The sequence below is a fragment of the Trichomycterus rosablanca genome, chromosome 23 (genome assembly GCF_030014385.1).
Source record: "Trichomycterus rosablanca isolate fTriRos1 chromosome 23, fTriRos1.hap1, whole genome shotgun sequence".
Classification (NCBI taxonomy): domain Eukaryota; kingdom Metazoa; phylum Chordata; class Actinopteri; order Siluriformes; family Trichomycteridae; genus Trichomycterus; species Trichomycterus rosablanca.
In genome coordinates this window covers 10,148,350-10,171,725 of record NC_086010.1, presented here as the reverse complement: position 1 = coordinate 10,171,725, position 23,376 = coordinate 10,148,350, and the positions used below count along the sequence as shown (strand labels likewise).

General features: G+C 42.1%; 1 protein-coding gene across 1 annotated transcript in view; it reads right to left on the bottom strand.

The window, feature by feature from the left end:
• Window positions 1–22,981, bottom strand: part of mak (male germ cell-associated kinase) — a 28,765-nt gene extending 5,784 nt beyond the window's left edge. The window contains exons 1-12 of the mRNA XM_062985708.1: window positions 22,894–22,981; window positions 18,823–19,037; window positions 16,431–16,485; window positions 15,057–15,178; window positions 13,782–13,861; window positions 9,989–10,121; window positions 7,137–7,308; window positions 6,810–6,977; window positions 5,662–5,907; window positions 4,032–4,207; window positions 3,153–3,286; window positions 1,174–1,305 (exon numbers count right to left, since the gene is read on the bottom strand). Coding sequence (XP_062841778.1) covers window positions 1,174–1,305; window positions 3,153–3,286; window positions 4,032–4,207; window positions 5,662–5,907; window positions 6,810–6,977; window positions 7,137–7,308; window positions 9,989–10,121; window positions 13,782–13,861; window positions 15,057–15,178; window positions 16,431–16,485; window positions 18,823–18,923 — 1,519 coding nt within the window. The 5' untranslated portion in view covers window positions 18,924–19,037; window positions 22,894–22,981. The remainder of the gene's footprint in view (window positions 1–1,173; window positions 1,306–3,152; window positions 3,287–4,031; window positions 4,208–5,661; window positions 5,908–6,809; window positions 6,978–7,136; window positions 7,309–9,988; window positions 10,122–13,781; window positions 13,862–15,056; window positions 15,179–16,430; window positions 16,486–18,822; window positions 19,038–22,893) is intronic.
• Window positions 22,982–23,376: the final 395 nt, after the last annotated feature.

Genomic DNA, 23,376 nt, shown 5'->3' with positions numbered 1-23,376 from the left:
CCACTCGGAACAGGCTTCGCCAGGGTCGACCAAAGAAGTTGAGTCCACGTGTTCGGCGTCATATCCAGAGGTTGGCTTTAAAAAATAGACACATGAGTGCTGCCAGCATTGCTGCAGAGGTTGAAGACGTGGGAGGTCAGCCTGTCAGTGCTCAGACCATACGCCGCACACTGCATCAACTCGGTCTGCATGGTCGTCATCCCAGAAGGAAGCTGACGCACAAGAAAGCCCGCAAACAGTTTGCTGAAAACAAGCAGTCCAAGAACATGGATTACTGGAATGCCCTGTGGTCTGACGAGACCAAGATAAACTTGTTTGGCTCAGATGGTGTCCAGCATGTGTGGTGGCGCCCTGGTGAGAAGTACCAAGACAACTGTATCTTGCCTACAGTCAAGCATGGTGGTGGTAGCATCATGGTCTTGGGCTGCATGAGTGTTGCTGGCACTGGGGAGCTGCAGTTCATTGAGGGAAAAATGAATTCCAACATGTACTGTGACATTCTGAAACAGAGCATGATCCCCTCCCTTCGAAAACTGGGCCTCATGGCAGTTTTCCAACAGGATAACGACCCCAAACACAACCTCCAAGATGACAACTGCCTTGCTGAGGAAGCTGAAGGTAAAGGTGATGGACTAAACCCAATTGAGCACCTGTGGGGCATCCTCAAGTGGAAGGTGGAGGAGTTCAAGGTGTCTAACATCCACCAGCTCCGTGATGTCATCATGGAGGAGTGGAAGAGGATTCCAGTAGCAACCTGTGCAGCTCTGGTGAATTCCATGCCCAGGAGGGTTAAGGCAGTGCTGGATAATAATGGTGGTCACACAAAATATTGACACTTTGGGCACAATTTGGACATGTTCACTGTGGGGTGTACTCACTTATGTTGCCAGCTATTTAGACATTAATTGCTGTGTGTTGAGTTATTTTCAGAAGACAGTAAATCTACACTGCTATACAAGTTGTACACTGACTACTCTAAGTTATATCCAAGTTTTATTTCTATAGTGTTGTCCCATGAAAAGATATAATAAAATATTTGCAGAAATGTGAGGGGTGTACTCACTTTTGTGATACACTGTACAGTATATTGACACATTGTTTTAACATGTCGGTTTCATTGTGTTCTCTAGTTAAACTAATACTGTCTATTGCACATTCAACACACAAACGTACCTGGAGTAACTCGTGTTATCGGTGCTCCACCAATAGGAGCGACTGGTTTGTTCGGTTGGTCTGGCCAGTTGTCCCACACGTCTCGGTGTGACTCCTTTTCCACAGTTGATGGTGAACTCTTACTTATCAAACCTGAAATTTATAGACATAGTGGATGTGTTTGAAAACCTCGTGCGCTCTCTACATAGACAGCATTTTACGCCATCCTGTTCGAAATCCTAGATGCCTTAATATGCTCACTACTAGGGTATCTTAAAATCTCAACGCTATTTTGACTCGGGTACGAGGGAGCGCCGCTCAGGTGGCGCGGCGGTAAAGCATACGCTGTTCACCAGAGCTGAGATCTCCAATACATCGTATCGAATCTCGGCTCTGCCCGCCGGCTGAGGCTGAGCGGCCACGTGAACAACGATTGGCCTGTTGTTCAGATAAGGGGCGGGATTAAGCCGGATGATGACTCTCTCTCAGACTAGTGCGATTACGACCTCTGCAGGCTGATGGGAAAGGAGTGTGGTAGAGGGTGTGGCTCTCTGTACACAGCGCTGTACCGCACTGCACTGCACTCGTCAAGTGTGGGTGATAAGATGTTCGATTGCTGTGCGCGTGTCGGAGGGGGCGTGGAGCAGCCTCGTCCTCCCCAATCAGGAGCAGGGACCAGCATTAGTGAGAGGATGATTGACGGGCAGAAATTGGATACGCTAAAGTGGGAGAAAAAGGGAGGGAGGGAATGAGGGAGCATCCGATGCTGCCTTAGCGGTGAAGGCAATCCCAGCATTCAGTGCGGCACAACTTTTCTCACAGAAAAATTTAAAACACGGCAGACGGTGCGGAGAAACTAAGTTATTTTCATACGTAAATAAATTATTATTTATTTTTAATTTGTATAAACTTGCAATTTGGTGTCAATTATTTGCAAATTCGGGCTCGTCAGCGAATGTACCTGTTTTCGATACACGGAGGGAGATGTTAGTTGACATGCTAGCGCGTTGTGCCACCCCATTAGGATGAAATCTAGCAAACGGTCCAGTTTTTCAGCTGCCAGTCCTCCGCCCATGCAACGCTAGGACGGACACTTAAAAATCCTCCTTTTGGAGTGAACTGGTTACATTTTTGATCAATATTATCTGTCATTGGCTCAGGTACAAATGCTGGGTCGAAACAAATGCTCGCCCACCACTGGCCAATCGCAGAAGGTCCGCCCTCTAAATGCTAGTCTGTGATTGAGGGGTTGAATTTCGCCCGCTCGCTCTGTTCTGCATACACCTCTGCTTGAGTCAATTAGTAAACTTTTGGAGGCAGCGAGGAACAGACTTAAATATCAAAAGTAGACTCGACATTTGGTGAGTAAAACAGTAATTTGTTATAGAATTCCTGCTTAAATTGGTCAAGAACGAGTGAGCATCCGACGCTGCCTTAGTGATCAAGGCAATCCCAGAATTAATTGCGGGTCGGGTGCTCTTCTCTCACAGAAAAATAAACATGGCTGACGGGGCGGAGAAACGAATGGAGTTATTTTCAAACGTAAATAAAATATTACAGATTTTTAACTTGTATAAACTTGTACTGAGTGTTTTTATTTGCAAGTTCGGGCTTGTCAGGAAATGTAACCGTTATCGGTACATGAAGGAAGATGTTATATTGACGGTAGCGTGCTGTGCTACCTCAGTTTATTGGTTTTAATGGCAAGATGCTAAATGCTAAACGCGAAATGCGAAACCCGATGGAATCGCTATCTAAGTAGCGCGTTCGAATAACCTGACTTATAAGTCACTGACTTATTAGAATCCTCTCTACTAAGGCAGCTGCCTATGTAGGCAGTAAGACCGCAAGGCAGCTCCCTAGGATTTCGAACACACCCATTATGTGAATTGCTTATGCAGAATTTTAACAAGAGGCTAGTTCAGTTCTTTACTTTGGGTGTGTATATTTGTAAAAAAAAAACAAACATCTAATTAAACATATAAAAAATATAACCTTACCAGGCAGGTATCTTGATTGGCGCAGGTAATGCTGCCTGGCTGAACATGTGCTTTGGAGACTGGAATTTGTTTTGATGTTGCTTGGTAGCTTCGTCACAGTGCTAAAACTGTACAGAGGCTTTAGATCTTTTGGCCTGGAAAAGATGACACACACACACCAGGCATAACATTATGACCACTGACAGGTGAAGTGAATAACATTGATTATCTCTTCATCACGGCACCTGTTAGTAGGTGGGATATATTAAGCAGCAAGTGAACATTTTATCCTCAAAGTTGATGTGTTAGAAGCAGGAAAGATCCAAATTGTGATGGCTAGACGACTGGGTCAGAGCATCTCCAACCCTGCAGCTCTGCAGTGGTCAGTATCAAAAGTGGTCCAAGGAAGGAACAGTCGTAAACCGGCGACAGGGTCATGGGCGACCAAGGCTCGCTGATGCACGTGGGGAGCGACTTGAATTGAGCTCCAAATACCCCAGATCTCAATCCGATCGAGCATCTGTGGGACGTGCTGGACAAACAAGTCCGATCCATGGAGGCCCCACCTCACAAATTACAGGAGTTAAAGGATCTGCTGCTGACATCTTGGTGCCAGATACTACAGCACACCTTCAGGGGTCTAGTGGAGTCCATGCCTCGACGGAGCACGCAGCAAAAGATGGACAAACACAATATTAGGAAGGTGGCCATTATGTTATGCCTAATCGGTGTGTATACATACTGTATATACTGTATGTACCCGCATATACCACACAGACACGGGGAGGACATGGAATTGAACCCAGGACCTTCTTGTTGTGAGGCGACAGTGCTACCCACCGAGCCAACGTGCCGCCCCCTGTATAACTTAAGTACAACAAGAAATCCAACAACACTTACTGAGAATTAAACTCGTTGTTTTTCTTCTCTTCGGTGCCCATAGTGGGTTTTTTGGAGTTGGATGCGGTCGTGTCTGAGGGGTCTGAATCGTCCCAGCTGTCCGAAAGCTTGACCTGCCCCCAGCGTCTCCGTCCACTCTTCACTCCCATTAGGCTGTTTTCATTACCCACAGGCCTCTTCAGGAATCAACACACATTAGGGTTTTGATTAGGGATGCATCGATACCATTTTTTCCCAACCGAGTACAAGTACAAGTACATGTATTTTTGTACTTGCCGATACCGATACCAATACCTATTTAGAATACCGTTTTTCTTTTTAAACAAAAACACACGTGAGAAGTGACGAGAAGTTTAATGATACCACGTCCAAAAATGCACGTCAACAAGTAGCGAGTGATCAAAGTGTTTGTGTGCTAACGTGATGAAATCAAGGAGGAAAAATAAATGAATCTGAGTGGATTTGGCAACACGAATAGCATGGATTGTTCTGTAGTGAGTTGGAGGTTAATAAATATTTTTGCAATGTTGGTGTTTTGTTGTTATGTTTTGTAGAGAACGATCAGGTCAGAAATACTGTAAAACGTGTGTGTGTGCCAGTGTATTCTGGTATAAACTATATTATCCCCCTGTCCCACCTGTTTACACTCCTCTCCTGCGTTTCCCCTCACACCGTATCCTGCGTTCTCATTGGCTGTTCGACATGTCACTTATTCCCAGTCGCACATCTGAGATCAGATATCTGACGTGCTAGAAAACTCGAGCGCTTGGCGAGCCGGTCGGATCTGGTTGTTGGATAGTTCACACTTAGCGATCGAGAGCCGAGTTTTGATCGCCGAGCGAACGCCGAGTTGCTCCAGAGCCGGCAAATCTAGCGCCAAAAATCAGGGCAAAAATCGTGTAGTGTGAACCAGGCATAACGCAGCAACGTGCACTAGGCACACGGTATCGGATGTTTAGTATCAGAGCCTCGTTTGCGAGTACGAGTACAAGTTAATGAGCGCGGTATCGGGCAAATACCCGATATTTTGATTATTTCTGTAACTGTTTTTTTTTTATTTTATTTACGCATTTTCTCCCATTTTCTCCCAATTGTAGCGTAGTCAATTTGTCTTCCGCTGCTGGGGGGGATCCCTGATTACAGTCGAGGAGGGTATATTGCTGCTCACGCCTCCTCCGACCCGCGTGCAGCCCTTAGCATTTTTCACCTATGCACAGGCGCCTCGCTATCTGCCAATCAGGGTCCTTACACAGCGTTTGAAGACCCCACCCACATAGTCCGGTCGTCCCGCCCTAGCAGAACCGTGTCTGCTGCAGGCACTGCCAATTATGCCCGCTAGATGGTGCACAGCCGATCGATTTCAAACCGAGGAGTTCAGAGTCGCAGTGCTGGTGTGCTAGCGGAATATCCGTCTGCGTCACCTGGGTGCCTGTAACTACTACTTTTCTGTGACTGAATGATTTAAACACAAACCCACTTGTCCACAAAATGGGTCATTTTAGGTCCTATTTGTCCATGATGTACACTCCACATACTTACTAGTGAATTGTACATTTATTAGTTACATAATGTATGTTAATGTGTATGTGATCTAGCAAAGCTTCTAAAGCACTTATTTTTCATTCTTTACCTTGTGTGTATTAAGCGGAACAGGCTCAGCTTGGCGGTCTGCTTGAACAGGTACCTGGGACAGGGAAATCTGTTGCAGTGGCTGATGGGACTTAGCCCTAGAGCGCAGCACTGGCTCAGAGGCCGACTGCAGTTCCGATTTAGCTTCACTTGCTTTCACTGTTTTTACTTGAGACTTGCGCAGGTCAGGAGTCTGAGGCCGTGGTCCTAGTACCTGGCCTACTTGGAAGTAGGGGTACCTGAGGGCCTGAAATAATAAAAAAAGGCTTGTTCATTATGCGATTGAGCATGATATACAACTATGAGGAGTTGGTTGATCTTAAGTGGTAATACACTGATCAGCCATAACATTAAAACCACCTCCTTGTTTCTACACTCACTTTCCATTTTATCAGCTCCACTTACCACATAGAAACACTTTGTACTTCTACAATTACTGACTGTAGTCCATCTGTTGCTCTGCATGCTTTGTTAGCCCCGTTTCATGCTGTCCTTCAATGGTCAGGACCCTCCCAGGACCACCACAGAGCAGGTATTATTTAGGCGGTGGATTAGTGGTGTGTTAGTGTGTGTTGTGCTGGTATGAGTGGATCAGACACAGTAGCGCTGCTGGAGTTTTTAAACACCTCACTGTCACTGCTGGACTGAGAATAGTCATACCAACCAAAAACATCCAGCCAACAGCGCCCCATGGGCAGCGTCCTGTGACCACCGATGAAGGTCTAGAAGATGACCAACTCAAACAGCAGCAATAGATGAGCGATCATCTCTGACTTTACATCTACAAGGTGGACCAACTAGGTAGGAGTGTCTAATAGAGTGGACAGTGAGTGGACACGGTATTTAAAAACTCCAGCAGCACTGCTGTGTCTGAGCACTCATACCAGCACAACACACACTAACACACCACCACCATGTCAGTGTCACTGCGGTTCTGAGAATGATCCACCACCTAAATAATACCTGCTCTGTAGTTGTCCTGTGGGGGTCCTGACCATTGAAGAACAGGGTGAAAGCAGGATAAAAAGGTATGTAGAGAAATAGATGGGCTACAGTCAGTAATTGTAGAACTACAAAGTGCTTCTATATGGTAAGTGGAGCTGATAAAATGGACAGTGAGTGTAGAAACAAGGAGTCACAAGGATTTACCTGTACAGCTGTCGGCCTCTTCTTGGGGTCCCACTGCAGCAAGTCCTTCATTAGAGCCAGAGCCTCGTTGCTGGCATTGGGAATCAGAGTTTTTAAAGGTGTAGGAACACACTGAGGGAAGCGAAAGTTCATCGCAGTAGCCAGCTGATATCCCTCCGGCCAGTCGGTCTACATGTGCGGAAAAGAAATAGACTGTATAACAATACTAGGGATCATCAAAATTTGCATCATACAGTTTATACAGCTCAACTACAAACCACAGTTACTGAATTATCAATGTTTTCCCAGCATATTACATTTTAGATTTCGGTTTACAACCAAACGCACCTTCTTTACTGTTCCGAGAACCTGACAGACCTTAAAGATCTGATCAACTTCACTGTTGCCAGGGAAAAGAGGCCGTAAGGTGTAGAGCTCGGCCACGATGCAGCCCACTGCCCACAGGTCTATGGGAGAACTGTATATGGACGATCTCAGAAGCACCTCTGGAGCTCGATACCTGTGTACAAATAATATTTTACAAATATTAAATTAATTAATCATTTACTTACATGAGACCTTTAATTCTGTGCCCATATATACAGTGGGGGAAATAAGTATTTGATCCCCTGCTGATTTTGTAAGTTTACCCCCTTACAAAGACTTGAACAGTCTATAATTTTTATGGAAGGTTTATTTTAACAGAGAGAGACAGAATATCAACAAAAAATCCAGAAAAAAAACATTAAATAAAAGTTATAAATTAATTTGTATTTAATTAAGAGAAATAAGTATTTGATCCCCTACCAACCAGCAAGAATTCTGACCCCCACAGACCGGTTATGTGCCCATGAGGCACACAAATTAGTCCTGTCCCTGTATAAAAGACTCCTGTCACAGAATCAGTTTCTTCCGTTCAAATCTCTCGACCACCATGGGCAAGACCAAAGAGCTATCAAAGGACGTCAGGGACAAGATTGTAGACCTGCACAAGGCTGGAATGGGCTACAAGACCATCAGCAAGAAGCTTGGTGAGAAAGAGACCACTGTTGGTGCGATCATTCGAAAATTGAAGAAATACAAGATCACAGTCAATCACCCTCGCTCTGGAGCTCCATGCAAGATCTCACCTCGTGGGGTAAGAATGATTCTGAGAAAGGTGAGGTCAGCCCAGAATTACACGGGAGGAGCTTGTCAATGATCTCAAGGGAGCTGGGAGCAGAGAAATGCTGGATATGACCCCAAGAACACCATCCCCACCGGGCATTTCTTTGCCTCCAAACACAGCAAGTGGAGTTAATGCCAAAGAGCTCAATTTTGGTCTCATCTGACCATATCACATTCTCCCAAGCTTTCTGTGAATCATTCAGGTGTTCATGAGCCTTCTTGAGCAAAGGGACTTTGCGGGCACTGCAGGATCTCAATCCATTACGGTGAAGTGTGTCACTAATGGTTTTCTTGGTGACTGTGCTCCCAGCTCCCTTGAGATCATTGACAAGCTCCTCCCGTGTAATTCTGGGCTGACCTCACCTTTCTCAGAATCATTCTTACCCCATGAGGTGAGATCTTGCATGGAGCTCCAGAGTGAGGGCGATTGACTGTGATCTTGTATTTCTTCCATTTTCGAATGGTGGTCTTGTAGCCCATTCCAGCCTTGTGCAGGTCTACAATCTTGTCCCTGACGTCCTTTGATAGCTCTTTGGTCGAGAGATTTGAACGGAAGAAACTGATTCTGTGACAGGAGTCTTTTATACAGGGACAAGACTAATTTGTGTGCCTCATGGGCACATAACCGGTCTGTGGGGGTCAGAATTCTTGCTGGTTGGTAGGGGATCAAATACTTATTTCTCTTAATTAAATACAAATTAATTTATAACTTTTATTTAATGTTTTTTTTCTGGATTTTTTGTTGATATTCTGTCTCTCTCTGTTAAAATAAACCTTCCATAAAAATTATAGACTGTTCAAGTCTTTGTAAGGGGGTAAACTTACAAAATCAGCAGGGGATCAAATACTTATTTCCCCCACTGTATATAAGTAATGTGTTAACTGGTTCAACAAGGCATTTCTGCTCTTTTTTCTCCCTTTTTAGCGTGTCCAATTGCCTGATTGCCCGTGTCATGCTTCCTCTCCACCAATGCCGATCCCCGCTCTGATTGAGGAGAACAAAGCTAACCCAGGAGAGACACACCCTGACAGCACTCTTTTCCCCGTCTCTGTGCAGGCGCCATCTCATCGTAACTGCATCAGCTATGAGAGAGACCCTTATCCGGCTTTTGAATATCCCAACCCTATCTAAACAACAGGCCAATCGTTGTTCATGTGGCCGCTCAGCCCAGACGGCAGGCAGAGCTGAGATTCGATACGATGTATTCGTGTTTTACTGCTGCGCCACCTGAGCAGCCCATTAAAAAATGATTAATTTAAATCTGATTTAAATTTCATCTATCCAATAACAATTTTATACCCGCACAGAAATCCCCCAAAATTACCTAAAGACTCTAACACTGTATTTTGGTACATTATGGAACGAAAGATTGCAAAGACGTTTCGATCTGGGCCAGCGGCTGGTCATAAGATAGCAAAAGGTTAATATCTGATATTTTTTGCCATATTTTAGTACATTAGATTTCATATCTCTGTGAGTTTGTGTGGTGTAGTGGTAGGAGCCAGGGGTTCAAATCCCAGGCTGGACTCACAAATACAGAAGGCGCATATGTGAACCTAGCCATTTGGGGGACGCACATCAGTGCAACCTTAGTGCCGGTCCCAAGCCCGGATCAATAAGAAGAGCACCCGGTGTAAAAACTGAGCTAAATCAAATGTGGTGACCCCTAACAGGGCGGCCGAAAGAAATCATTCAGATTACTTATGGCTGATCTTTTGTATGGAAACTCTTTATAGACTAAACTTTGAACACTGTAACAGAGGACAAAATATTATTTAAATTCCATCAACATTAGCATTTAGCAGACACTTTTATCCACAGTGACTAACAACTGTGGGGGTTAAGGTTGTAAGGGCCAAACAGCAATTTGAATGTGGCGCTACTTAAACTAAAAATGTTATGGAGTCTAGTCCACTGTCTGACAGACTACCGTTGCCCTGCTCCATTTTAAAACCAACATAAGCTTACAGGTTCTTTAAAGCTGGTTTGCTACAGTTCTGTCTACTTAAGACGAAAGTAACAATGTTCTTACCATCGTGTGGAAACGTAGTCTGTATACGGAGGCCGAGAGCGGATCTCTCTGGCCAGACCAAAGTCTGCTATTTTTACCAGTTCAGGACCCATACAGAGTAGATTCTCTGGCTTTATATCCCGATGAAAAAACCCTATAACAATAGCTCAGTTAATACAACACTGTAATACATAACCTAGATTAAAAAAATCGAGAACATCAAATGAACATTAAAGCATGGAAAACATCCAGCTGCGACACAATAGACTAGTTGGTTCTCAACTAGGGAACCTCAGTGAGCCTAGGGGGGGGTCCTGTTGCATTTGATTGAGAGGAGTAAAAAATAATCACGTGATGGGGCGGGAGTTCTCCTTGATGTCATACCTATAGTCTATAGTCTTTTTCTCCCGACTTTAGCGCGTCCAATTATCAGACTGCATTATGCTTCCTCTCTGCTGATGCTGATCCCTGCCCTGATTGAGGAGAACGAGACGAGACGAACACTAGTAGAGTTCATATGCGGATCAGCTTTGTGTACGGAAAGCCACACCCTGATCAACGCACTATTTTCCCGTCTCTGTGCAGGCACCATCAATCAGCCAGCAAAGGTCATAATGCATCAGGCATGAGAGAGTCCCTATCCAGCTGCCCACCCTCTATGAACAACAAGCCGATCTTTGTTCTGGGCGCCCAGAGCTGAGTTTCGAACCAATAAGTTCAAACTGTCAGCCCTGGTGTGCTAGCGTGTTTTACCGCTGCACCACCTGAGCGCCCCTCAATGTTTGATTGACCGTTAAAAGGTTAATGGATGGTGACTACAAATTATTCTGATTCAGTTGTAGAAGCAGACCCCAGGTGAGGAAGCTCCCACTACATCAACCAAAATCAGAAGATATCATGTATTCATCAAAATTCCCATAAGAAATATAACAAGTTTTGTCATCCTCTCTGAGAGTGTAAGAGAACCACTGGACTAGACTACATACAAGCACTAACCACACACAGTATCACACACACAAGTGAGTACAGCACCAAAAAGATCTGCTCTAGGATCAAGCTAACAGTGCAAGGACATGCAGTATGTTTGCTAAACTTGCTGTGTCTGCTGGTTTAAAGATCTGAAAGCTGATTTTTGTTTTCTACAGGAAAATGTAAATGTATATGATGGATTCTTTGTCAAATATCATTTAACAAACAAATACTATTTCAAAAACAAATAATACTAAATAAATGAATAAAAATATATATAAATAAATATTCTATTATTTTTAAATAAATAAATTAAATAAATAAATAATTTAAATACATTTAAATTAGGGCTGTCAAACGATTAAAAAATTTTATCGCGATTAATCTCAGAATTTCATATAGTTAATCGCATTTAAAAAAAATCTGTGTATTGTTATAGAAATAGGATTTTTAAGTGAAATGTTACAATTAAAATGGTGAACACATTTTATGCTAAATGTACTCATGTTAAAAACTGCTGGGACAAGAGAAAACTGTAAGGGAGTTTTATTCACTCACATACTAGGCAGTAATACTATCCAGCAGAGACCCTTGACTTCGTATAAATGTCAGATTGTAGGTTAAAATTTCTCCATCAGCAAACATTGTGAGTGTGTTTTGACCCTTTGGGGCTTCCATAGTGCATGGAATAGCATGCTTGGCTAACGGTATGACTCTAGCTGTTTGCTATTCGGTACCGTAACGGAAGAAGTAATAAAGTGTTCTGCTCCCGACAACTTGTGAATATACCGTGTATTTATTTCTCTATTAAGCAAGTGCATCACTACAATGCTCGGTTACATTATGTTAACAAACCGCAAATGAAATTTGTGCCCATTCAGCCAAAAGAGTATTTGTACAACTGGGCACTGATGTTGGTCCAGAAATCCTCAACTGATGTTCCAGTTCATTTCAAAGCTGTTCAGTGGGGCTGAGGTCAGGGCTCTGTATAGGCCACTTAAGTGTCTTTAAACCAAGCTTTTGGTTTAAACGGGTACAGTCATGCTGGGACAGAAAAGGGCCTTCCCTAAGCTGTTAAAACTGCAAAGTTAAAATAATTTAATTTCATTTAAATAATTAATGTATTAATGTATTATATATATATACAGTATATATATATACAGTATATATGAGGCTAAAACACATAAATTCAATAATAAGAATGGGGTGTCCTAATACTTTTGCCCCTATACTGTGTGTATGTGGTAAACCTGCTGCATCTCAACGTTTCAAAAGATCACCTGGCTCTTTGACAACACTTATAAAACTGTTCTATAGACTGATAATGCAAAAGCTGAACTTTTTGAAGGGTAAAAGACTTGATCCAACATCAGTCTTCATCCTAACTACGAAGCATGGTGGAGGACTAACTTGGTTTAGAGTTGCTTTGCTACCTCAGGGTCTGGAGACTTTAAGACGTAAGCTTGTTTGTCCAGTACATTGAAATTATTCTTCAGGCCACCCAAGAAGATTGGGTCCCTGCTGAGTTTGGTTCCTCTTAAGGTTCCTTTCTGTAATTTTAGGAAGGGGGGGTTCCTTGCCACTGTCACCCTTGGTTTGCTCAACAGGGTTCTTTTGGTCTGTTGGTCCTGGATGCTGTAAAGTTGCTTTGAGACAATGTCCATTATAAAAAGTGTAATGCAAATAAACTTGACTATATAGGATCTCAAAATGACTAAACCAGTAGACAACAGAAGCTTTATGTAGTGAATTAGTACAGAAGTGTAAAAAGTATTTGCTCCCTGTGATTCCTTCTATGTTGATATTTGTCACAGTAATTAAAATGTTGGGTTTTTTAGGTGATGTTTAGGTTTAGAAGGGCTGGCAGGAATCCAGTATGGGTATGTCTGATCTGATTGAACACAGGCCCTGTTGGTGTTAGCATATTTTCTTTAAGCGATCACATTTAAAATGCTATTTTGTGATTGTTTATGTTGTATTTAGTTGTTTCAAACAATTAATGTGACAAATTTACAAAAATAAAGGAAATCAAAAAGGGGCAATGACTCAAGGACAGAATAGTTCAAGTAAAATCTTACCATGCTTGTGCACAAATGCCAAACCAGACAGAACTTGAAAAATGATGTTCCTTATTTCATTTTCAGTGAACATGTTATTTTCTCTGATGGTGGAGCATTTTTTGCACAAAGGAGAGAAAAGATAAGAGAAGCACCGAATAAGATCATAAATAGAACCCCAAACCGTTCACCCACAGGTTGTGCGAGCTTAAAAAAAGGAAATGCGTTTTTGTAGGTTTGTATTATATAGCTGTAAAGCAATTGTGGGTGCTCAGGTGGGGCAGCGGTAATCTCACTGGGTACTAGAGGCCAGTCAAGCGTCTACACAGACATGGTTGGCGGGGGGGGCGGGTCTGTCTGGTATGGCCAACTGCCTAGTCATTGGGAGGTGCACTTGTCAGTGTGCCCTTAGTGCAGGTCCCAAGCCTGGATAAATATAATTGGGGCAACATCAAAAAGGGCATCTGTGCCAAATATGTATGCGAAACAGAATTATCTGCCATCCGGTCACTAAATATGGAAGCACCTGATGGAAAAAAATAATATATATTATAAAGCAATCAAACTACTTTGGATATTGTGGTGTTCAAACTGATTGTTCCAATGGTTCGGTTGTAATTGCGCATCTAGGATACTAAGACTCTCGCACATCCTGTCATGCAGAGATAAAGAGAAGAGCAGAACCATCATAAAAAGTGTAGAGAAAGTGGTAGAGGTGATACCCGGCTCCCATGCTGCTGTTCTGCTTTGTTAAACATGAATATCAGAGTTCTGAGACAGCAACCTACCATGCTTATGAATAAATGATAGTCCCTGCAATATCTGAAAGGTTATGTTCCTGATGACTGACTCGGGGAACAACTTGTTTCTGGAGATGAGAGAATCAACATCATTTCAAGTAAATTGATCATTTATTATTGGATTGTAAAGGAATTATATAGCTAGAGCTTTAGAGTAAGTATGTATGTATGTTTTAATATATGTACATTGATTAACTGATAAATAGTCTCTAATGCCAATTAACTTGGTATGGCCTCCTAATTATGATTGACTAGGTACTCAAGTGGGTCGCTAGCCCATTACCACTGGGGTCCTGATATATCCTGTCAGACATGATTATGTCTAAAGGAGCGGGGGCTTTCTACTCAGCCTAGCTATTGTAATGTGAACACATCAGTGCACTCTCAGTGCAGGTCCCAAGCCTGTATAAAATAAGTAAGGTTGATTATCCAGCATATGTGGATCCCTAATATAGAGCATCTGGTTACTTCTCTATGCTCATAGGCTGTACCTATACAAAGAAACAGTGTTTTTTGCCAAAGGTCCAGAAGGAAACCCTTACTGTCACCCTATGCTAAGAGATATTTTGTCTGGATGGTCAGATATTATTGCAAATATTAGAGCTGGCACTATGATGGCACTATGTTTGCTTGATTTTAAACACACCCAAAATCAATAGATGTGTCTGAAACAAAGCCAAATCTACTTGGTGGAATGGGTGTCTACATACTTTTGACCAAGGATTTTTCATTAAAATCAGAAATTTATATTTTGTTTATGCATTTTCTCCCCTTTTTCTCCCTTCAAGCTTCCTCTCCACCAATACCAATCCCCTCTCTGATTGAGGAGAACGAAGCTAACCCACGCCCCCTCCGACCCGTATCCGTATGCATTTTGTCACCTACACTTTGACGGGTGCAATGCGGATCAGCACTGTGTACGGAGAGACACACCCTGACAGCACTCTTTTCCCCATCTCTGTACAGGTGCCATCAATCAGCCAGCAGAGGTCGTAATTGCATTAGTTATGAGAGAGTCCTTATCTGGCTTTTTTTTTTATATCCCACCCCTATCTGAACAACAGGCCAATCGTTGTTCATGTGGTAGCTCAGCCCAGCCGGCAGGCAGAGCCGAGACTCGATACGATGTATTCGAGATCCCAGCTCTGGTGTTCAGCGTGTGTTTTACCGCTGCGCCAAGAAATTCTTTTTAAGTACTGATTGAGACAGTTGGGTGAATTGAGTGCTTTATAGTCTGGAAAATTCTGCAGATTCGCTTCATACCTGTCTTTCATCAACTGGTAGAGATTCTCTTTCATGTACTCAAAGACGAAGTATAAGTGGTCATTCTCTCGGATGACTTCCTTTAGTTTCACCACGTTGGCATGATTTAGTTTCTTTAGTGACTGAAAACACACAACATACAGTCAGATCCAGAATTTTTGAAAGAATAATGAGTAAGAAAAGGGTTAAAAATGAGTTCAATCTTAGCCTGCATTCACATAATATGTGACAAAACCCACTTTTGAGGTTGTGGCCTAGCATAATAGACAAAGGATACTGCTTTAGAACATTTGTGGTTTGTTCAGATATAGTTTTGCAAATCTAAGTGTTGCTGGCAGTTTTTTTTTCAAATCACTATTTCAAAAAAGCCATATTTGTTCATATTTTTTTCCCCACCTGCTTTCTGAACGTCTACAGTATATTAAAATCTGGATGATGGTTTGTTAAGAGAAGCTGGCGAGGTCCAAACAATTACTCAGACTTATAAATAAAAACTTGTATGTACTTTTTATTCTTTTCCTATCTTACTGCCAGCACTGAGGCTGACCCATGGGGGGGAACTCCCTACATATTTATCCATAGGTCATTGCTGCTGGCCTATACCAATCAGTAATCAGTGAGCGTGTCCAGCTTGTAGCTATTTATAAACTGCCTTTCAGTAATTTAGTGGGATTTCTGTGGGCATGCATATAATTTTAATTAGGTGGTTAAGAGTTTATTATTTCTGGATATTTAATATAAACCCTCAGGTTGGTACTAGGTCTTTAACCTGTACATTTCTAAATCGGTCCACCCAGAATCTTGTCTTTCCCTTATTACTGGTAAATGCCCAGTACAGTTCTTAATAAAAGCTGATATAAAAGGATTTTTTTAATGCATGTTTCTCCCTTTTTCTCCCAATTTGTCCTCCGCTGCTGGGAACCCCAATCGTGTCCGAGGAGGGTATATTAGCCTGACACATTCTCCCTCGCATCCTCAGTCAACTGACCCCTTCTTATTCGCATATATGTGTGCGGATTTGCACGGAGGGCCAGTCTCGCACACTGAGAGTCACGCACTGATCTCCATGTTCCTTATCTGTACAGGCATCTCGGGATACTGACCAGGGTCCTGACATAGCGTCGAAGACCCACCCCCTTTTTAGTGTAGTCTTTTCCCAGCCAGCAGACTAGTGGGGAAATTTTGTCTGCTGCATGCACTGCTAATTATGCCTGCTAGGGGGCGCCCAGCCATTCGGTAGCAGAGCACTGGTGTGCTAGCCGAATATCCCACTGTGCCACCTGGGCGCTTAAAAGGAGACTTTGTTTAAAAGTACCTGTATTAAATCTGCTTGTTTTAGTGTGGGATGAAAAGTAAACTAGTGGCAGGTCTTACCTTTACTTCCCTAAGGTTTATGCACTCCTCCCAGGAGTAGAACTTCCTCTTCATTCTGTAAAATACATACACATAGGTTAAGAAACAGACAGGCTCAATCTTCACGGATGGAACCAGTTCTGCAAGGATGTTGCTATGTGCTTTACAGATCCAGTATGTCAGACGGTTAACAGGGAAGTGTGTGAGAGCTTATCCAGACAGGGTTTCATGTCTACCTGCATTGCTGGAAAAGTTCTAACCGAAACACAATGTGCCAATGTTGGACGTTTGTTGGTGGTGCACCAAGGTAACACAAGCCTGTGCACTTTTACTCTTTTCGCCATCGTTGGAGTATCATTTTGCAGACTAACTGTCTCTTCCTGGACGGCTAGAGCGTCTCGGTCAGTCATTTATAATTCAGCTTAACTTGTCCCATCTTAAAATAGAGACTTGTAAGATAGTGGATAACTGGTATTTAGATAAAGCCTTAACTCTACTCTTTATGACATTTTAAGGGTTGGAATAGGGAGTGATACCTGATCTCAGGCTGTGTTGACAATTATAGATGAAAGGATTATCAGGGTCTATTGACTGTTTAGTGGAAAAGTTCCAGTACTTTAGAACCCATTTAAAAATAAAAATCCCAGTACGGGCCATTCAACAACATTGTACTCATTAATATTTAGACCGCAGACATACGCATTTATGCAGTTATCCAATCAGCCAGTCATGTGACTACATCAGACATCAGAATACAGGAAAATGACATTTAAGTGACTTCGATTATGGTGTTGTTGGTTGCAGACAGGCTGTACGTAAGTCTTGCAGTCTCAAGCAGTTCTGTTGCGGGAAATGCCTAATTAATGAGAGCTAACAAAAAGGCTACGGTAACCCAACCATACACACCAAAATTTGTCTTTTTTTTTTTTTTTTTTTAAAGGTCATGAATAATTGGAATAATTTCCAAAATAAGTATGTGAAATCCAGAATATATCAGGGCAGCTACATCTTTTTTATATAGACGACCTGCAACAGGTCCATTTGGGCCCGGTTGCAGAATCTTGCTTCATCTGCTATGCCAGGTTTGGCCAGCAAAGAGGACAAGAGGCGCAGATGATTCTTTCTTCTCTCTCACAGACTTGCCAGCTCCTGTATCTGGCAACCTGCATTTTCTCTGGAACCGCGATTCTGGGCTTGCTCCGGTCCGGTGGGATGTTAGCCTAAACTTTATTGTTTCCGGACCTTACTATGGAATTGGCATTTTTCTCCCAATTAGTCCTCCGCTGCTGTGAACCCCAATCATGTCCGAGGAGGGTATATTTGCCTGACACATGCTCCCTCGCATCCTCAGTCTACCAATCCCTTCTTATTCGCATATATTTGTGCGGATTTGCGCGGGAGGCCAGTCTCATGCACGAAGAGTCACGCACTGATCTCCGCGTTCCTCAACTTTCTGTACAGGTGCCTTGGGCCACTGACCAAGGTCCTTACATAGCGTTGAAGGCCCATCCCCTTTTTAGTGTAGTCCTTTCCCAACCAGCAGACTAGTGGTAAATTTTGTCTGCTGCATGCACTGCTAATTATGCCTGCTAGGGGACGCTCAGCCATTCGGTAGCAGAGCTGACATTCGAACTTGAGGAGTACAGAATCTCAGTTTGCTTTATCTGCTGTGCCAGGTTTGGCCAGCAAAGAGGACAAGAGGCGCAGATGATTGATCACCTCCGCGTTGTGAGCGTTAATTCTTTCTTCTCTCTCACAGACTTGCCAGCTCCTCTATCTCCTCAAGCTTGTTCTGGTCTGGGTTTCTGCTGGTGTGGGATGTTAGCCTAACCTTTATTATTTCCAGACCTTACAATGGAACTGCCCTAAGAGAGCATGCTGCCCCAGAGGTGGTGTGAAGTCCCTTTTCCAGAGCGGTACCACCTGTAAATACATGTACATTAGTGGGATTGTGGTGCCGCTCCCTTGTTTAAGGGATTCCCTATACTTTCTCTTTTTTTGAGAACTGGTACCTTGTCACATTTAGCAGACGCTTTTATCCAAAGCAAATTACAACAAAGACAGAATGCAATCCAAGCAACAATGGGATTAATGGCCTTGCTTACGGCCATTGCTTCCATTTACATTTTCAGCATTTAGCAGATGCTTTAATCCAAAGTGACTTACAGTACTGTGACAGTATACTGTCTAAGCATTTGAGGATTAAGGGCCTTGCTCAAGGGCCCAACAGTGAGGTTTGAATCAGCAACCCTCTGATTGCTAGTCCAGTACCTTAACCACTAGGCTACAACTGCTACACAAGGTACAAGGGTCCAACAGTGGCAACTTGGTGGTGGTGGGTGAAAACGTACTTATAAGTCTAATAAGTGTTAGAGAAGAGAAAATAATAAATAAAAAAACAATAAAATTGTACCTCTTGATGGCCACCAGTTCTCCGGACTCGTTGCTTTTACCCATCAGCACGCTGCCATAGGTTCCATCCCCCAGCTGCTTCAGAGTGGTGTAGCGATTCATCCTGGTTCGGACAGCTCACTTATACACAGCTGGACAAACTGTTACAGAACACCTCTCAATGCTTGGGTGATGATGTGTCCACTATGTCTCACAGGCCATCCTTCTGTACTTGCTCTGGGGCAAACATAAGAAAAACAAACACCCATTTTCCACACACTTTCTAAATCAAATCCTTAAAACATGTGCACAAAAGACTTTCTGTCTCTCTCAGGCTGCACTTCTTGTGTCACAGGTCATTGACCTTTTACAAACAATGCGGGAAAATGGTAAAAAGGATGATTTTACATACTAGATTGCACTTAAAATAATAACAACAAACGGTTGTGTAATCAACATGCTGTTTAAGTCAGTTAAAGATGCATATCTGTACTGAAAAATCCCATCCTGCCTTTCACTTTAAATTGTATAGCGCTGTAGATCACCTGTTCAGACCGGTGCCGCGCTGAGACTCGAACTCGGGCTCTCAGCATGGCATCTTGTATTGAAGGCCTTTGGCTTTTATGTCATTTAATGCATTTAAAGCATTATTATTATGTCCAGTGTAATGCAAGAGCTCAACCCTTAAACAGGAGGACCATCTGCGTTAGATTAAAACAGGAAAGACAACTAAATAGGATTATACACACGTGACAGGCCACAAGATCTTCAGTGTAATTTGCTGGAGCCATTATAGTTAATGAAGAAACTTGAATAAAAATAAAGCAAAAATATACAAAAACAAGACAGCGAAGCTTTTCTTCTAGGCACTCAGTGACACCCACATACAGCTGCCTAATTTTCCTCCTTGACGTCAGCATCTCACCTCGGTTTTCACTCCAGGGTCTAGTCCTGAGGGGGAGGTGATTAAGCCAGGACATGAGGAGCTCACACAAAGAGTGTAAATAGGATCTTCATTCAGCATTATGCTTAAGCGGACTGATCGGACTGCTTACTAATTGGATTTCGGCGTGCTGGGTCCTCAATTTATGCTGGCTTGACTGTACTTATTTATTATTTATGTCTTTTGTGTAATGGCACCACTAATGTTTAAAAAAATATATATTTATTAAATAGTGAAAGTTTATGTCAAAAGCCTAGATGTAATAGTAATGACTTATTAGTTAATTAAAGCATCTTAATCACACACAAATATTTGAGCAATTAATTATCCAGTCACTAAATAGATGTCAGTAAAAACAACACAATAGTTTGAGGTACTTTAAGAGCTACTATGTAGCGTCCAGACTAACATACAGCACAGTTAAAGCTTTATTTTATCTGATGTTAAGTAGATATGCTGCATTAAGAAACACAACAGTGCATTAAGTAGCACTTGTATGTAATAAACGGCTTCAAACTATAAGATTAAACAAAATGTAAACATTTTGGCACTTAAGCACTTATTTATGGGCAGCAAATGCAGAATGGAATCCACCTGTATAACTCTGTAGACTGTTAATAGTAGGACTGTAGGGAATCCTGAGCTGAAGATTGTATTAACATGATATCTAAATATCTAACAGTTTAGTAGTACCATGTCATGTTATTGCTTGTTTCTAGCTGGTATGGGCATATTTTCTACTTTATTCTGCAATATTTCAGTGAGGCTTCATGTTAGAAATTTTTGGTACTTTAAGTACTGAGGTGCAGCATTGTTGGTTGGTTATGCTAGATTAAGACAGAGGCTGGGAGACAGAGGTTAGATTGACTGTGAAACAGAGGTCATAAAATCATCTGCTTTGTATGAGTATTTAAGACCCAGCAGCTGGAATCTCTAAGTAGACTTGCCATGTTATTAAAAACAAATGTCTTGTTGGCATTCCTTTTCCATTAAAGCCTATACAAGAATATACATACAATTTTATATGCACAAATTGTTAAATCATGGTGCTCCCTCCACCATGCTTCATAGTTGGAATCAGGTTTGGGCACAATAAGAAGCTAATGCTTTTTGGGATTATGTTGTATTTTAAGGCTTTAATCTCCATGTATTGATGTCAGTAAGCTTAGAGGGCGGCACTGTGGCTAAGTGGGTAGCACTGTCGCCTCACAGCAAGAAGGTCCTGGATTCGATCCCCAGGTGGGGCGGTCCGGGTCCTTTCTGTGTGGAGTTTGCATGTTCTCCAAATGTCCACGTGGACATTTTCTCCGGGTGCTCCGGTTTCCTCCCACAGTCCAAAGACATGCAAGTGAGGTGAATTGGAGACACTAAATTGTCCAAGACTGTGTTCGATATAACCTTGTGAATTGATGAATCTTGTGTGATGAGTGGCTACCGTTCCTGTCATGAATGTAACCAAAGAGTAAAACATGACGTTAAAATCCTAATAAACAAACAGCTGAGGCTTCATGTTAAAAATGTCTGGTACTTTCAGTATCAATGAGTGGGCATAGAAAAGGACTGAAGAATGGCATAGTTGGTTGATTATGCTAGATAAAGGCCTCCTGGAAGACAGAGGCTAGAGTGACTGTGAAACAGATGTTATAAAGTCCCAGCAGCTGGGATCTCTAGAAGTAGTAGACTTGCCAGTTTATTAAAAACAACTGTCTTGTTGGCATTCTGTTTTGAGCCTATACAAGAATATACATACAATTTTATATGCACAAATTGTTAATTATGCCCTAAAAAAGCTGCAATGCTCCCTCCACCATGCTTCATAGTTGGAATCAGGTTTGGGCGTTGGTGCACAGTGCTGTTGGTGCTAATGATCTGCCTTAAATGTCCAGTTTTGGGATGTTTGGGATGTTCTCTCGTAGATGCACTTTTTAGTTCTGTGGTCTGTAATTTTAAGGCTTTAATCTCCATGTACTGATGTCAGTAAACTTAGACGTTTGACCACTAATTTGCTGATGTCTTTTTGTCCATATTTGACTTTTGTCCTCTTTGGAACTTGTTAGTTGCTTTTAAATGTCACATATTTAAAAATCTCACATTTTCCCATTAATAACAGCTGGAATTCATAGTATTAAGGCCACTAAACCCTTATATATTTTGCTTATTTTGTATGTATGAATATTAATATCTATGTTTTTAATTGATCTATGTTTTATTAATAGCTATGTTTTAAAATGTAACATGCTTGACCATCCTTCATAATTAATATTGAATACAAAATCAGCTTTTTACTCATTGAAAATTTTTTTGCTGGATATTTTTTATGCTGTGTTTATCATTCTGATTTAGTTATTCCAAAGTCAGACCCCTGTATTGTAGTGTTTCTATATGTTTTGACCTAATATAAGCCAATATTTTCAAATGTAGAGTGCATGGCACCATCGCCCACCTGTAGATGACTGGGCTTTGGCTGTAGTAATCAGCTGGAAAGGGTTTAGGAGGAATTAGAGCAGTGTATAAAGGGCAGATGGCATTAGCAGGCTGCTCAAGGTCGATGAATAATGCAGCCTCACTCACACATGCTGAACAGGCGTGTGATTCATCACATGGAAACAGGTAAACAGTACAAGTACAGTGCATGTGATAAAGTCAGCAATGTGACAATGAGTTTATCTGGTCATGTATATCAATGATCATATACATAGTGTGATCTAATGATGCACTAGAAGCACTTATACATTAAAGTTAAGCTACACATTACCCAGAAACAGGTAAACAGTACAAGTACAGTGCATGTGATAAAGTCAGCTTGCTGAAGTGCATGTGACAATGAGTTTATCTGGTCATGTCTATCAATGATCATATACATCTAGTGTGATCTAATGATGCAAAGCACTTATACATTAAAGTTAAGCTACACATTACCTAGAAGCAACTGATGCATTTATATATTGTAGATCTAAATCATCAGGCCATGTTAAATTAAGCACAGAAATAATGTTGCATAAAGACAGCAGTCAGTAACTGTATACAATCGCATTAGGTTTGTCAGGCACAACATGCGTAGCCCATATGTGCCAGGTAACTACAGTATAAACAGATCTACTCTTTAAAACAGCCTACATCTCTGTTTTACACCCCTTGTTTAAAACTTACCAGTTCTTGGAGCACAACACCCTGTTTCCGTTGTCTGGAGCAGAAGATAGTGGATGTGTGAGTGAGATAAGGTTCAGCTTATTTGCTCGGTACAGATAAGGCGTGTAACAGCGTCTCCTTGGAAACGAAGACTAACGTACATCAGCGAGTCGAACTCAAATTGAATCGATTCTCAGATTCTGAACTTTGATGAAGAATGAAGAGTCGATTCCAGCGCGGTGGAGTCGATTCCAAAGCAATATGTAGAAATACAGATGAAGAATCAGAATCAGATTCAGAGTCAATTGGGAGTGAAGCAGTCTAATCCAAAACAATCGAGTGACTTCAGAGATCACGTGGATGAGCAGGGGTTGTGGGAAATGTGGTTTTCTGTCAACATAGACGCACATGGCCAAGTCCAGATCATTTTGCGTTTTGAAATGGCTATTTTTTACTAAACCAACAATTTAAAGTAATGCCAGGGGCTATACAGTGTTGAAGAAC